At 47.8% G+C, this 13,890-nt stretch overlaps 1 protein-coding gene across 2 annotated transcripts in view; it reads left to right on the forward strand.

The window, feature by feature from the left end:
• RANBP9 (RAN binding protein 9) overlaps positions 1-13,890 on the forward strand; it is a 94,442-nt gene that overhangs the window by 77,149 nt on the left and 3,403 nt on the right. For both annotated transcript variants that reach the window (XM_051855085.3, XM_089334437.1), the window contains exons 10-13: positions 1,213-1,357; positions 4,622-4,743; positions 6,648-6,799; positions 13,739-13,850. In XM_051855085.3, the coding sequence (XP_051711045.3) occupies positions 1,213-1,357; positions 4,622-4,743; positions 6,648-6,799; positions 13,739-13,850 (531 nt within the window). The remainder of the gene's footprint in view (positions 1-1,212; positions 1,358-4,621; positions 4,744-6,647; positions 6,800-13,738; positions 13,851-13,890) is intronic.

The following is a 13,890-nucleotide window of genomic DNA, read 5'->3' on the forward strand; positions in this document are numbered from 1 at the left end:
GACATTCTTTGTGTAGCTGTTTTGCATTTGTGTGTGCTTGATCTCAAGAAGTTGTAGGTGAAGACCTGAAGGTTCAGATTCACGTGTTCCCAGTACCAGGAATTCACTTAAGAGACAGCTCTTTCTGAGAATAGCTTATTAGCAGATCTTCATAACGAGGGCGACGCTCCGAGTGAGTTGTCCCTACACGGAATCCTGCGTGCTGCGTCATGTGTAGGCAGTCTTGGGTTTTATGAACGTTCACACGTGCAGGTGACCCGCCTGTGATTCGGGTCATTCCCTGCCACTGAACCAGAGCCGGCTGGCAGCTTCTCAGCCTCTCCGGGCTCTCCCCACCCAGACTGTTGCGGGTCTGCCCCCCGCCCTGTCCATTATCTCCTGGTTTCTTTCACTCCATCAGTCTTGCTTTCTGTGGCTTTCGATGTTCTCTTAATTAAAACGTTCTCGTTCCTTGGCTTCCGTGAGACCCCTTGTGCAGGTTTATTCTGATCCTTCTCAGTTTCCTTTCTCCTGGCGTGGCTGTTCCATTCTGGGTTTGCTCTGTACTGTTCATTTGCTGAAGCAAGTCAGACTTTTTTCTCCCAGTCGGTAGGGTACACACACCAGCAGCCTGCATGCTGAGGGTGATTCCCGTGCCTGTGTGCTTAGCTGCACCCATCTGGAATAGCTAGCGTGCGCTCACTTCAGGCTGGGGGGAATTCCGAGCCCCCGTGTGTTCCTATGTAAAATGAGCATGGTGGCGACAAGTCACATGTCACAGACCTGCCTGTCAAGACGGAGGTTAGATGCAGCGGTGGCCCCTAAGACCGTGACGGAGCTGAGACGGTGCCATGAAGTGTTTGTGCTGCACCTTTGCCGCGCTCAGACACACACACGCCTAACTTTGTGTTACACTTGCTACAGGGTTCAGGATGATAACGTTTCCATGTTTGCTCAGAACGTATCCCTGTCATTAAGAGACACAGGACTGCTGCCCTCAGAGGGCCACTGTGAAGATTAAATGCGATCCATAATTAAGTCTTCAATAAATGTTAGAGGAGGTAATAATTACAGTTCACAATTCAGTGCTCTAGTGTCTTCTCGAAGACGTAATCTGTTTGCTATTTGAGTTGTCTAGTGCCTCTGACATTTTGAAAGTCTGAAATGAAAAACCAGAATATGAGGAAATTATCTAGTCTTTTTTTCTATGTGATATTTTTCTCATTTTTTCAGGTTTTGAAAGTTGTAGTAATGGTGTCCTATCAAATAAAGCACATCAGTCGTATTGCCACAGTAAACACCAGTCATCCAGTTTGAATGTCCCGGAACTGAACAGTATAAATATGTCAAGGTCACAACAACTTAATAACTTCACCAGGTACGTGACTTCCCCTGCTCTTGCATCCTAGCTTTGGTGTCGTCATTGTTCATAATTCAGAATGGATCTCAATCCTGTGATCTAGACTTGGGGTCTGGGAGTTCCCAAGCTCCTAGAGAACATGAAGGGCAGGGACTCCCTTCCCCAGAGCGGTCCGTCTTCCAGGTGCTCCTCCTCCTTCCTCTGCCGCCCTCTTAAGCTGTAAGGACAAATCAAGGGCTCTCTGCCTCGTCTTCCCGCCAACCGCAGATCTGTATAGGTGGTCGCCAGTGCCGTTTGTTGTTTTCAGGTTCAGCGTGCTGATTCACACTTATTTAACCTCTAGTGTTAACGGTTTTTTGATGTATAGAATGCGCTGAATTCAGAATCACTTCACGGAGAACCCTTTCAGAAAGCGTGTCATTCCGTAGCTTGCGTGATGGCACGTGACTGGGCTGTCGAGCAGCCTTTAGCATGAGGAGAGTGAGGACCTGCTGCCTGCCAGGAGCTTGGAGAGCAGATCCGTCTCAGTGTGCTCTGGGCCCTGACAGACTCGGGCTTAGGACTCATGAAGCCTGGAAGTCCGTGACGTGTCGTCATTTAAATTGAACCCTCCTGTGCAAGAGAAGGTCTCCATTCGGCTGGCGCAGTCAGCCAGCCTCTGAGTCAGTTTGACCCTGTAAGGTGAACCAGTGGCCACACAGCATTCTCGGGGAGTGTTCAGTGTGCCGTTTTCTCACTGAAGTATAAATAACCTAACTTTTAGTGTGGAATTGTTTTTAAGATTTCTTTATTTATTTGAAATACAGAGTTGCAGAGAGAAAAGAAATAAAAGAGAAAGAGATCTTCCACCTGCTGTTTCACACCTGAAATGGTGGCAACTGCCAAGGCTAGGCCAGGTCGAAGCCAGGAGCCTGGAACTCATCTGGGTCTCCCATGTGGCTGGCGGGGTCCCAAACACGTGGGCCATCTTCTGCTGCCGTCCCAGGTGCATTAGCAGGGAGCTGGATTGGAAGAGCAGCAGCCGGGACTTGCGCGGCATATTGCGTGCTGTGCCCCAGTCCTGACCCCTCAGTGTGGAATTTTAGTGGAAGGATGACTCTGCAGAAAGGAGTCTGTGCAAAAACAATCCAGATTTGAAAATGTAGAGACTATTCAAGATTTCTGGGTTATCAGTCACACATGACAAAAATTTACAAAAGGAATGGGTTCCACTGGAGTGCCACAGGAGGAGCCTGGGACAGCGTGAAAAGAGACTCATTTTTTACTGGGGAGGTCAGTGTTACCTTTCACAGTAGAGCTGACATTGGGAAATGTGACATTAAAATCTGTAGTAAAAAACTAGGTATGCGAACATTAGAAGTTAGTCTCTGTACTTTATAGTTGGCACTTTACCATTGATAGTGGATTCTACCCTTGTTTGATGTGAGGAATGCCCTCAATTTGTGAATTCTCTCTTGCTGCTATGGCAGAAAGTTGCTCCATAAATCTGTGATTACCAGGCCTAACAGGAGTTGATGACATAGCAGCCTCCCTGTGCCAGGACAGAAGGGGAAGGAGTCAGCTTTGGAACTGGGAAACGGTGACAGTTGTTTCGTAGCTGGTAGTGGCTTTCATTGCCGTGTCGTGTATTGTGAAGCAGGCGAAGGTGGGATTAACTGCTGAAACCATTTTACAGATGTGGAGCTGAATACCAGAAAACAAATGGCATTTTTTAAAGTTGAGTCATTAGTAGGTCATTGAGTTGCAGAGCTGGGATTTCTTCCCAGGATTTCTGACTTGCAAACCTGTGCATTTTCCCTTGTACTTCCACCATCTGAAATGCTCTTCTCACCTCCATCGTCACCTCTGTTTAAACTGCAAAACTCCAGTTCAGGTGTCACCTCTTCCAGAACATTCTCCTCGACTTTACACCCTCCAAACGTGGTATCACTCCTTGCGATTGACTCTGAACGCAGTCCTGATCAGATTATGCTGCGATAAAATGTGGCTTTCTGTAGCTGTTTGTGCCAGAGGGCAGGGGGTTTCACAAATTCCTCACCTGACCTAGAGCTCTGAGATGTGTGTTGAATGAGTGAATATCTCACAAATATAAAACAGAATTGTCCGATAAAAAGGGTTGGGAGCTTACTACCTTATTAAAACCACTGAAAGCCATGATGATAAGGATTTATCATTAAATTAAGCATTCTTTTTAAAGTTTTTCTTATGAATTGTCAACGTTTGTCGAGATATTTAATGAGCCCTTCTGACTAGGTCTGGTGTGGAGCACCAGGGCCCTTGCCCAGATCTCTACGTCTGTTTAGCTTAAAGATTTTACCAACAGGAGCACATGCATGCACGCAGCCCATATGCACACCCTTATCCCAAGATGTCAACTAGCGGTTATATCTGTATCGCTTTTTTAAAAAACAAATTTATATTCTTTGTAACAAGAAAGCTTGTTTTATTTAAACAATTCTGAAATTTTCATAATTGTTTACGTCTGGGTTGTGTGGTCATTGCCTAGTTCATTGGAGGAAATGAGAAAGATTAGGTATTTATTGTTCCTTAAAAGAGTGTGTGGATGGTTTGGAAGGACTCACATGGAAAAGAGGTCCAGACAGAGCAGGTGGCAGACTGATCCTCCTCAGTGCGCAGTGAGTGAAGAGTCGAGGTGATGCGAGGCGACCCGCGCTGAGCATCACCTCCAGGGCCCTGTGAGGGGCAGGTGTTGCGTGCTGAGGAGGGGGAGAGGCTGAGGCCGCGGCAGTGCTGAAGCGTGTGTACTGGGAGAGAAGGTATGCTTGGAAGTAGTGAGCACAAGTGCCAACGTGGGAAGACTCAGGAAAAAAAAAAGTCCAGACACAGGTTGAAATGAAGGCAGGGAGGAGGTGAGGTGGGCTTCAGGAGTGAGATCTGTTTGTGTTTAGGAGTGAGATTTGACACTTAGGTGTTGGGGGAGGGCGAGGCTGGCCCAACAGGCTCTGGGGCGGCAGTCCTGATAGTTAGCAGGGATAGGCCTGTTGTGCCAGAGTGTTCCCTCTCCTGTTGGTGTCAAGTCAAAAACCACCACACAGTTAGCGCGTGTCTTCCTCCTTAGCTCCAGGAGGTGCAGGCTTGGTAAGCGTCGGCTGTGGATCTGGCTTTGAGTACACTTGAGATGTAACTACATACCTTTTTTGCAGATTGCTATTGCCTTGTGAAGTTAGTTTATACGTAGGTTAAGTAGTTGAGAAGTAATTTGTCTTACACCAAGCTGCAAGTATGATCTTTCTAAAACTAGGTTTGTTTTTTCATTTTCAGTAATGATGTAGACATGGAAACAGATCACTACTCCAATGGAGTTGGAGAGACTTCATCCAATGGTTTCCTAAATGGTAGCTCTAAACATGACCACGAAATGGAAGATTGTGACACCGAAATGGGTCTGCAGTGATATTTCTTACATTTTTAATAAAAATGATGGCTACAAGGTTATGTTTTTACTTGTACTGATGAGCATAAACCAAATTTAGTGATGTGTGTGCAGTAGTGTTGACAGTAATACATATTACTGGAACTCTCTCAGCTAGAGAGAGTAGTTATTTTTGAATTTCTTCTGAAGTCAAGTGCCAGTTTTCTTTGTTGAATTGGCTGTTCAGGCTTAATTTTAGTGTTATGCTTAATGAAGCTGTACTAATCACTGTTGAGCCTTAAGGGTTTTAAGGTCAGAGATAAATTTGTTACACTTACTTCAATATAGTCAGTAAGGCCAAGTGGGTCAAATGATTTTGCAAATTCAAAATTACTAAACTTTTTGTTAAATTCTAGTTAAATTGTTAAACAATTCCTAACTCGTTCACTGCAAACATGAGTGACTGCCCAGTACTGTGTGTGGTATATTAGGTGCTGACGTATGACCTCCCCCAGCAGAGAAAAAATACACAGGACTCAGAGATAGACTAGCATGCAAACTTGTATTTTGTAGACAAATTACGTAGTAAACTGCACCTTAAAGTCTTATCAGCAAACTTCCAGAAAATAATGAAAATTTATTGAAACCTATAAATTGCTTGTTGGAATTCCATGAAAATATTAATTTCTTGGCATTTTGAAATTAAAAGGTGTTTATTTACCAAAATTATTTGAAAAGCAGCCTCACCTCATTTTTCAGTGAGAGATCAGCAACGTCAGCTTCTTCAGGGCGGTTTAAGCGGAGTCATTGAGCGGGAGCTCTAGAGCAGATTACCTGCAGTGATGTCTGCAACTCCACTTACTAGCTCTGTGACCTTGGACAAATCACTTAACCTGATCTGTGCCTCAGCATCTTCATCTGTAAAATGGGTATAATAACTGCCTCTTAGGTCACTGTGCAGGGTGAATCCGTGTGTTAACCTGTGGAAAGCAAACAAGCACAGTGTCAGCCGTCGTCATCTTCACAGCAGGGAGTTGTGTTACTCTGGATTTCCACTCACACTGCTGAGCAGTGACGTGATAGTTGTCACTCAAGATGTGTACCACAATTCTTTTCTAAAACCAGTATAGTTATTTTGATTATTATAATGTGTTATAATAATCTGTGTTTCTATTGGAATCATTTAGCCTCTCTTAGCTTCCAGGAACACTTTACTCCACCTCTGTTATATGTCAGTTAAAACAGCCTGAGAGGCAATTACTACCTTCTTTCTTTTTCTTTGTTAATTTTGCTTAGTGTGGTTTTATTTTTTAATTTTTATTTTAAGATTTACTTATTTACTTGAGAGGCAGAGTTATAGAGAGAGGGAGAGACAGAGAGGTTTTCTATCCTCTGGTCCACTTCCCCAAATGGCCATAATGGCTGGAGCTGAGCCGATCTGAAGCCAGGAGCTTCCTCCAGATCTCCCACGTGGGTGCAGGGGCCCAAGCACCTGGGCCATCCTCCGCTGCTTTCCTAGACCACGAGTAGGGAGCTGGATCAGAAGAGGAGCAGCCGGGATTCGAGCTGGCGGCATACAGATGGATGCCTAGCCTACCACGGCACAGCGCCGGCCCCGCTTCATGTGGTTTTAGAGACTGGCCCCTGCCTCTTGGTGACACTCCTGAGACACTGGGTCCATCCTGACACTGCACGGGTAGCCCTGCCTCTGGGCTGCGCGCAGCACCCTGGATCCCAGACTCCTGAGCTCTGGATCCAGTGTGATGATTAGCTGCAGCGTTCCCTGCTCGGTTGAGCACCAGTCTGTGTATGTAGGTGACATGTTGGGGAGTGCTTACTGACTGGGAGGTCTAAAATGGATCAGAAATGTGTGTTCATTTCTTACGTGTGTTCCATTCCATAAAGTAGTGAAGCACTTCTTTGTTTGGTTTGCAGAAGTTGACTCAAATCAGTTAAGACGCCAGTTATGTGGCGGAAGTCAGGCTGCCATTGAAAGAATGATCCACTTTGGAAGAGAGCTGCAAGCCATGAGTGAACAGCTGAGGAGGGAGTGTGGCAAGAACACAGCGAACAAGAAGATGTTGAAGGTGAGTGTTTCCCCGGCAAGAGCGGAAGGCGTCAGAGGAACAGGAGCACGCCCGTGTAAGGACATCGGGATGTGCTAGCAGCTCTTGCTGTGGCCTTGGGCTGGCCGGCTCCCTGTCCCCTGTGAGAGGGCCGGCTTGAGGGGTCGAAGCTGTGCTCCACTGGAAGGAGCATTTGACCCAACCAAAAAAAACTAAATCCTGTTCCGTTACTTATCAGTGTTGTGGACCCTTTAATTCTTAGTTTTATTTTCTCAGCTGTAAACTGGTATAGTTAGTAGAACTCTGAGTGTACTGGTAAAGCTACGCATTTGAGGTATTTGTATAATTTTAGTAAAAATGGTTAGTGCGTCTTCCGTGGCCGAGGCGGGGAGAGGTAGTCAGTCACCACATTCAGTGCTTCCTCTGCCGTGGAGCGCACGCTGAGATGGCATGCCTGGTGTCTGTGTATGTGGGGATTAGAATAGGCGAAAAGACACGCTGCCGTCTTCTGGCTGGATGGGCGTGATCAGGTCAGGTGAGATGTGAACAGTTCCCGCGATTTGAGTGTCGTTCGGGCATCAGGAGTTTCCTCCTAACGTAAGTCAGCATGCAGGTAGCTGTAGAGAAGTTATAACCCTTTAAAAGTCGATTTGTTACAAAAGAAGCAAAAACTAGGAGAGGGTGACAGGTGTGATCCTGAGGCACAGGGAATGGGAGGAAAGGGCACGCACGGCACCTGAGCCGAGGTCAGGAGAGCGGGGAGCGCCCGCCGGTGCCCTCGGCCTAAGGGGGGTAGAATAAACGCCTGCCTGCCCAACCCTGCCGCGTCTGCTCTCGGCTGGGGGGGGTGTAATCACCACGTTCAGTTTAGCACAACAGCTGCTGTTTCTAATGGTGAAGCTGAGCTATCAAAGAAAGGCTGAGCTGTGCGTTCTGTGCCAAATGAAAAAGAATTAATGAAATAGTTTGTCGTTTAAAAGGGCAAATCAGATATTCATGTATCAGGAAATTTCCTTAAGGTCAAACTGTTGTTTTTTTTAAAGATCTGTTTATTTGAAAGGCAGAATTAGAAACAAGAGGGTCCTATAGGGTGATGTAGCGGCTAAGGCCGCCGCCTGCAGTGCTGACATCCCATTTGGGTGTTGGTTTGTGTCCCAGCTGCTCCACTTCTGATCCAGCTCTCTGCTATGGCCTGGGAAAGCAGCGGAAGATGGCCCAAGTTCTTGGGCCCCTGCACCCCCATGGGAGAGCTGGAAGAGGCTCCTGGCCTTGGATCGGCACATCTTCGGCCATTGCAGCCAATTTGAGGGTGAACCAGCGGATGGAAGACCTCCCCCTTCCCCTCTTCTCCCCCTCTCGCCTCTCTGTGACTCTCCCTTTCAAATAAATAAATGTATCTTAAAAAAAGAACAACGAAACGAGAAATCTTCCATCTGCTGGGTCACTCCCCAAGTACCCACAACAGCCAGCGCTGTGGAGGCCAAAGCCAGGAACCTCAGCTGAGTCTCCCACATTGATGGCAGGGACTCAAGCACTTGGGCCCTCTTCCACTGCTCTCCCAGGAGCATTAGCAGGCAGCTGGGACTAGAACTGGTTCCAGTATGGGACGCTGGCATTGCAGGCCGTGGCTTAACCTACTGTGCCACAGTGCTGGCCCTAGACTGTACTTAGCAGCCTCCCCCGTGTAGATCTTTCTCTGAAGTATGTATCTCCAGTGTACAGCATCAGATAGAATACGCTTATCAAATTCATCTGTAAAGTACTACTAGTTTTTCCAAATTAAAGATTTTGATCACTGTGTAACTCTGTAGAACTTTTCTCTAGTATCAGGAAGAAAAAACTTAACACTTGGGTTCTTTATTATTTTAGGAGACTAGAATGATCCCTTTGGGAAACTCAGTACTTCTTTGTTATGTTCTGAGCATACTTTAGGGCAGTGATTCTCAAATATTTTGGTGTCTGAAACCTCTAAAAATTGATTCCCAAAGAGTTTTTGTTAAATGGTTTACATTTATTGATACCGCATTAGAAATTAAAACTTGTGATGGGTATTTGCCCTAGTGGTTAAGACACCTGTGTCTCGTGTTGAAGAGTGAATTTGGCCTGCGGCACCGGCACCCCGGGTTCTAGTCCAGGTTGGAGCGCCGGATTCTGTCCCGGTTGCCCCTCTTCCTGTCCAGCTCTCTGCTGTGGCCTGGGAAGGCAGTGGAGGATGGCCCAAGTGCTTGGGCCCTGCACCCGCATGGGAGACCAGGCGGAGCACCTGGCTCCTGGCTTCAGATCTTCATTGGAGATGAACCAACGGAAAAGGAAGACCTTTCTCTCTCTCTCTCTCACTGTTCACTCTGCCTGTCAAAAAAAAAAAAAAAAAAAAAAAAAGAATTTGAATCCTGGCTGTGCTCCCAGCCCCAGCTTCCTGCAGATGTGTACTGTGGGAGGCAGCAGCGGGTGTACTGAAGGAGCTGAGTCCTTGTACCCATGTGGGAGACCTGGATGGAGTTCGTGGCTGGGCTTTGGCCTGGCCCAACCCTGGCCATTGTGGGCATTTGAGGAGTGAACCAGCAGATCGGAGTTCTGTCTGCCACTCAAATAAGTGAATAAACAAAAATTAAGAAAAAGTTAAAATTCTAAAATCTTTAATTCATCCCAAACTAAATCCATTAAACCACCAATATGTAATGATCTTCCCCCAAAATAAAAGAGCAGCAGCATTGTTTCATATTTTTGCACATCTTTTTAAAAAGATTTACTTGTTTGAAAGGCAGAGTTAGGAGAGGGAGAGATTGAGAGAGAGAGAGACGGATCTTTCATCCACTGGTGGTTCATTCCCCAAATGGCTACAGCAGCCAAGGCTGGGCCAGGCTGAAAACAGGAGCTTGGAACTTCATCTGGGTTCCCTTGTGGGTGGGAAGAGTCCAAGTCTCTCTGCTACTTTGCCAGGCGCATTCCCAAGGAGCTGGATTGGAAGTGGAGCAGCCATGACTGGAACCAGCACCCATCTGGGATGCCAGTGGTGGCTTAACCTGCTGGGCCATGCTACCAGCCCCTGCTTGGCTCCATAGACGATCAGCTGGACTCTGGTTCCTACTTCTGCGTTCAGTTGTGAGATCACATAGCCTCTGGGAAAGCCCACTGTGTAGTTATGAGGGAATGAAAGTGAGGAAGAAGGGAAAGCTTAGTAGTATTATAAAAATAGTGTTGACCTCACAGACCCCAGGAAGGATCCTGCACTACCCAGGGGCCCCTGGCCCTACTTTGAGGAATTGTTTTAGAGGATATTGGGGAATATGAATGTTTCAACCATCGATTTTGGTTTTCTTGTTAAAATTTTATGCTGAGCAAGGTGAAGAAATCTGTGACTTAAGTAGTACCTTTGAACATTGAAGATCTAACTCTGTCAGCTTATTCTTTGATTCTCATTCGTATATAACTCAGAAAATGATGTTACAGGGCCAGTTCTCAAAGGTACTCCTTGATTAAACACCAAAGTATGTGAACGTATGATGTTGTAATTTAAGAATGCAGATGGCTTCGAGTGTGCATCTCTGACAGCTAGGCACCTGCAGCCATGCTCAGAGGCTTTCTTGATATTCTGAGCTGCCTGCCTTCTCCAACGCCTGATGCAGAGAGGGAGAAGAAAAGAAAGTGACGCACAGCACAAGGGGGCGATCGGAGGGCAGCAGAGATGATGTTTTTGCTGTAGGTGAAGATTAGAAATTATTATTTATTTTTCTGGGCAGGTCATGTGATTTTTTTTAATCTTGAATGTTTTGGGATTTGCATAATCTTCTGACTCATGCATTCATGTATGACTCCCATGACAGGGATGTTCTGAGAAACGTGTTGTTAGGCAGTTTCATCCTTGTGCAGACGTCCTAGATGTGCTTGTGCAGGCAGATGGGAGACAGCCGGCTACAAACCTGGGCCCTGCCGTGCATCCTGCTGCTCCTGGGGCCCTGCCCAGCAGTCACGCAAGAGACAGGTGCATCTGTGCCGGGCGCTGCTGCCGAGAGAATGTTACAGTCAAGGTGGTTGTTTTTCATAGACACGGGGGTGCGCTCTAAAAAGTCTGCTGTAGCAGGTTTGTGTCAAGTAGAAGGTTCCACACCTCATGGTAGGAGCCACCCTTCTGTGCGTCTGCACCGGTTCCACGCGGACAGGAACAATGCACTGTGCTCTGGGAGGAGTTTTCAGTTCCATCTTGGCCTTCAGGACGGACTTTGTAGCTGGGGTGGTGTGGTTAAGGAGAAGACGGCATTCACTGAGTTGTTTCACCAGAAGTTAGGCTTGCCTTTGCGCCCCTTGGTGCAGAGCAGCCCTGGGGAGCAGAGGGCCGGGGGCTGCCGCAGGTCGCAGCCAGCTGTGCTGACTTCGTGTTCGCCCTTCTAGTGTGTCGCCAGCCTTCCTTTCCTGCTGTCTCCACTTCTCTTGCCTTCCTGACTCGGCTTGTTCAGCGGCGAGTTAGTGAGCTTAGGCAGGTGGGCCCGGCCTGCCAGGAGCTGCTCGCCCAGCGAGTGAGGCAGCAGGGCCAGAGCGCCAGCCTGCCTGGAAACTGTTCCAGGTTTTAAGCCAAGCATGAGCAGAGTTTGAGAATCTACCTAAAAGATGGCATGTTTCCTTCAAATTATTTAATATTTTTCTTTTTAAACAAATAACTCATAATGCAGCAGTATCAGACATTTTCATTTTGTGCCTTCACCCCCATGCACATATATTTTATGCACAGTGACACTATCTTTTTTGAAAGATTTGTTTATTTGAAAAGGCAGAATAGAGGCAGAGAGAGAAAGAGAGCTCAGTCCTCCCTCCGCTGGTTCACTCCTCACATAGCTGCAGCATCCTGGGCTGGGCAGATCCAAAGCCAGGAGCTTCATCCAGGTCTCCCACGTGGCTGGGAGGGGCCCAGAAACATAGGCCACCCTCTGCCTCTTTTCCCAGGGCGTTGGCAGGGAGCCGGGCTGGAAGTGACAACAGCCAGGACCCAAACCTATGCCCACACGGGATGCCAGCACTGCGGGTAACAGCTTTACCCACTATGCCACAACACCAGCTCCTGTATTGCTCATATTTATAGGCATAAAAATGTTTATAAACAACACAAAATACAGACAGATGCGACAGACACCCTTCCCAGCTAAGAAAGCAGGCATGCAAATGCTGTAGAAACCAGAAACCTGGCTGGCACCGCGGCTCACTTGGCTAATCCTCCGCCTGCGGCACCGGCACCCTGGGTTCTAGTTCCTGTCAGGGTGCCGGTTCTGTCCCAGTTACTCCTCTTCCAGTCCAGCTCTCTGCTGTGGCCCAGGAAGGCAGTGGATGATGGCCCAAGTGCTTGGGCCCTGCACCTGCATGGGAGACCAGGAGGAAGCACCTGGCTCCTGGCTTTGGATTGGCGCAGCGCGCCGGCCGTAGTGGCCATTTGGGGGTGAACCAATGGAAGGAAGACCTTTCTCTCTGTCTCTCTCTCTCACTGTCTAACTCTGCCTGTCCAAAAAAATAATAAAAATTAAAAAAAAGCCAGAAACCTGTGACTTCAAAAATGTAACACTTTACAAATGCTTACTGCAATGCCCAGAGAACACCATCTCCTACATTCTTCAGGTACGTGCTGGCGCTACTGCAGATTCAGGTGCTGATGTTTGGCATAAGACATAGTTTATTGAATGACATCACTTGGGTAGATTCTCAAACTCTGAAAATCTGGAACAGCTTCCAGACAGGCTGGCGCTCTGGCCCTGCCTCTGTCTCACTCGCTGGGACTAGAATAAGCCATCATTGCTCATGCTGTCTGGTCCTCGTGTGACTGACGTGTGACAGCTTTGTATTCTCCCTCATGCAAAGGACTAAACTGGCAGACTGTTCCTCACGAAGGGCCGCACCTACCTAGCGGTGGGAGCTGGATCTGAAGCCACCCTGGCACGGGCCTCCCACAGTAGGAAAGCAATGGGGTCGGGGTTTGTTACTTTGAAGGTGTTTGTTTTGTTTTGATTCATTTATTGGAACAGGAGAATGTCAGAGAGGGGGCAGTGGAGAGAATGATCTCTCCCCAGATGGCCAAGGTAGCAGGAGTAGCTGGGCCAGGTACGAGGAGCTCCATCTTGTTCTCTCGTGGCACCATCCTCTGTGCCTCCTCTGGAGGCCTGAGCATAACAGCCAGGCATTAACTGGCACTGCGACATGGGATGCTGGCTTTGCAAGCAGCTGCCTAACTCACTGAACCACGGTGCTGGCCCAGTTACTTTAAGGTTTTTAAGAGAAGTGTCAGGGGTGGGCATGCTGGCCCCACAGGCTGAGCCCCTGCCTGGCATGCCCTCTGCCCCACACTGGAGTGCCAGTCTGAATGCTGGCTGCTATGCTTCCGATCCAGCTTCCTGCTCATGCATCTTGGAGACAGATGATGGCTCGGCACTTGGGCCTCTGCCACCCACATGGCGCAGATGGAATTCTGGGTTCCTGGCTTCAGCCTGGCCCAGCTCTGGCTTTTATGGGGATTTGGGGAGTGACCCAGTGGATGGAAGATCTGTCAATACTGTGTTGAGTGTTCAGCTTTATTTCTTACATACTGAGCTTGAGAGGATGACATTCATGACATGTGTGCAGCTCCCCCATCTATTTTTTAAAAAGGTACAGCCAGACCCTGTCCTTTAATGTCAGATTCTGTGGGTGGAAAGAAGTTGTACGGTGAAGTGTCTGAATGTCCGGACTGCCCGTCTGCCTTTACCAGTACACCGTCTTTCTATCAGTGTTTGAAGGGGGGAGGCTGGTTAGGGGAAAGGCTGCTAACAAGGAAAGTGCAAACCAGTTAGGCTGTGCTGTGTAACCCTGCCGTTCAGAACAGAAAGCACCCGTCACTGGCCTCTACCTTAGAGCTGCGGGATCTTGCTCGTCTCCACTTGGAGCCCTGTGAGCACAGCAGCTGAACTGTTTGAACTGAAAGACAAATTGTTACATTTCCACCAGGATGCCTTCAGTTTACTAGCGTATTCCGACCCCTGGAACAGCCCAGTTGGAAACCAGCTTGACCCAATTCAGAGAGAACCTGTGTGCTCAGCTCTTAACAGTGCAATATTAGGTAAGTAAAGCCAAACAGCACAGCCTGTTGGATTCTGTGA

The sequence above is a fragment of the Oryctolagus cuniculus genome, chromosome 5, assembly GCF_051225735.1.
Source record: "Oryctolagus cuniculus isolate XC-2025 breed Fujian yellow rabbit chromosome 5, ASM5122573v1, whole genome shotgun sequence".
In the NCBI taxonomy this organism is placed as follows: Eukaryota; Metazoa; Chordata; class Mammalia; order Lagomorpha; family Leporidae; genus Oryctolagus; species Oryctolagus cuniculus.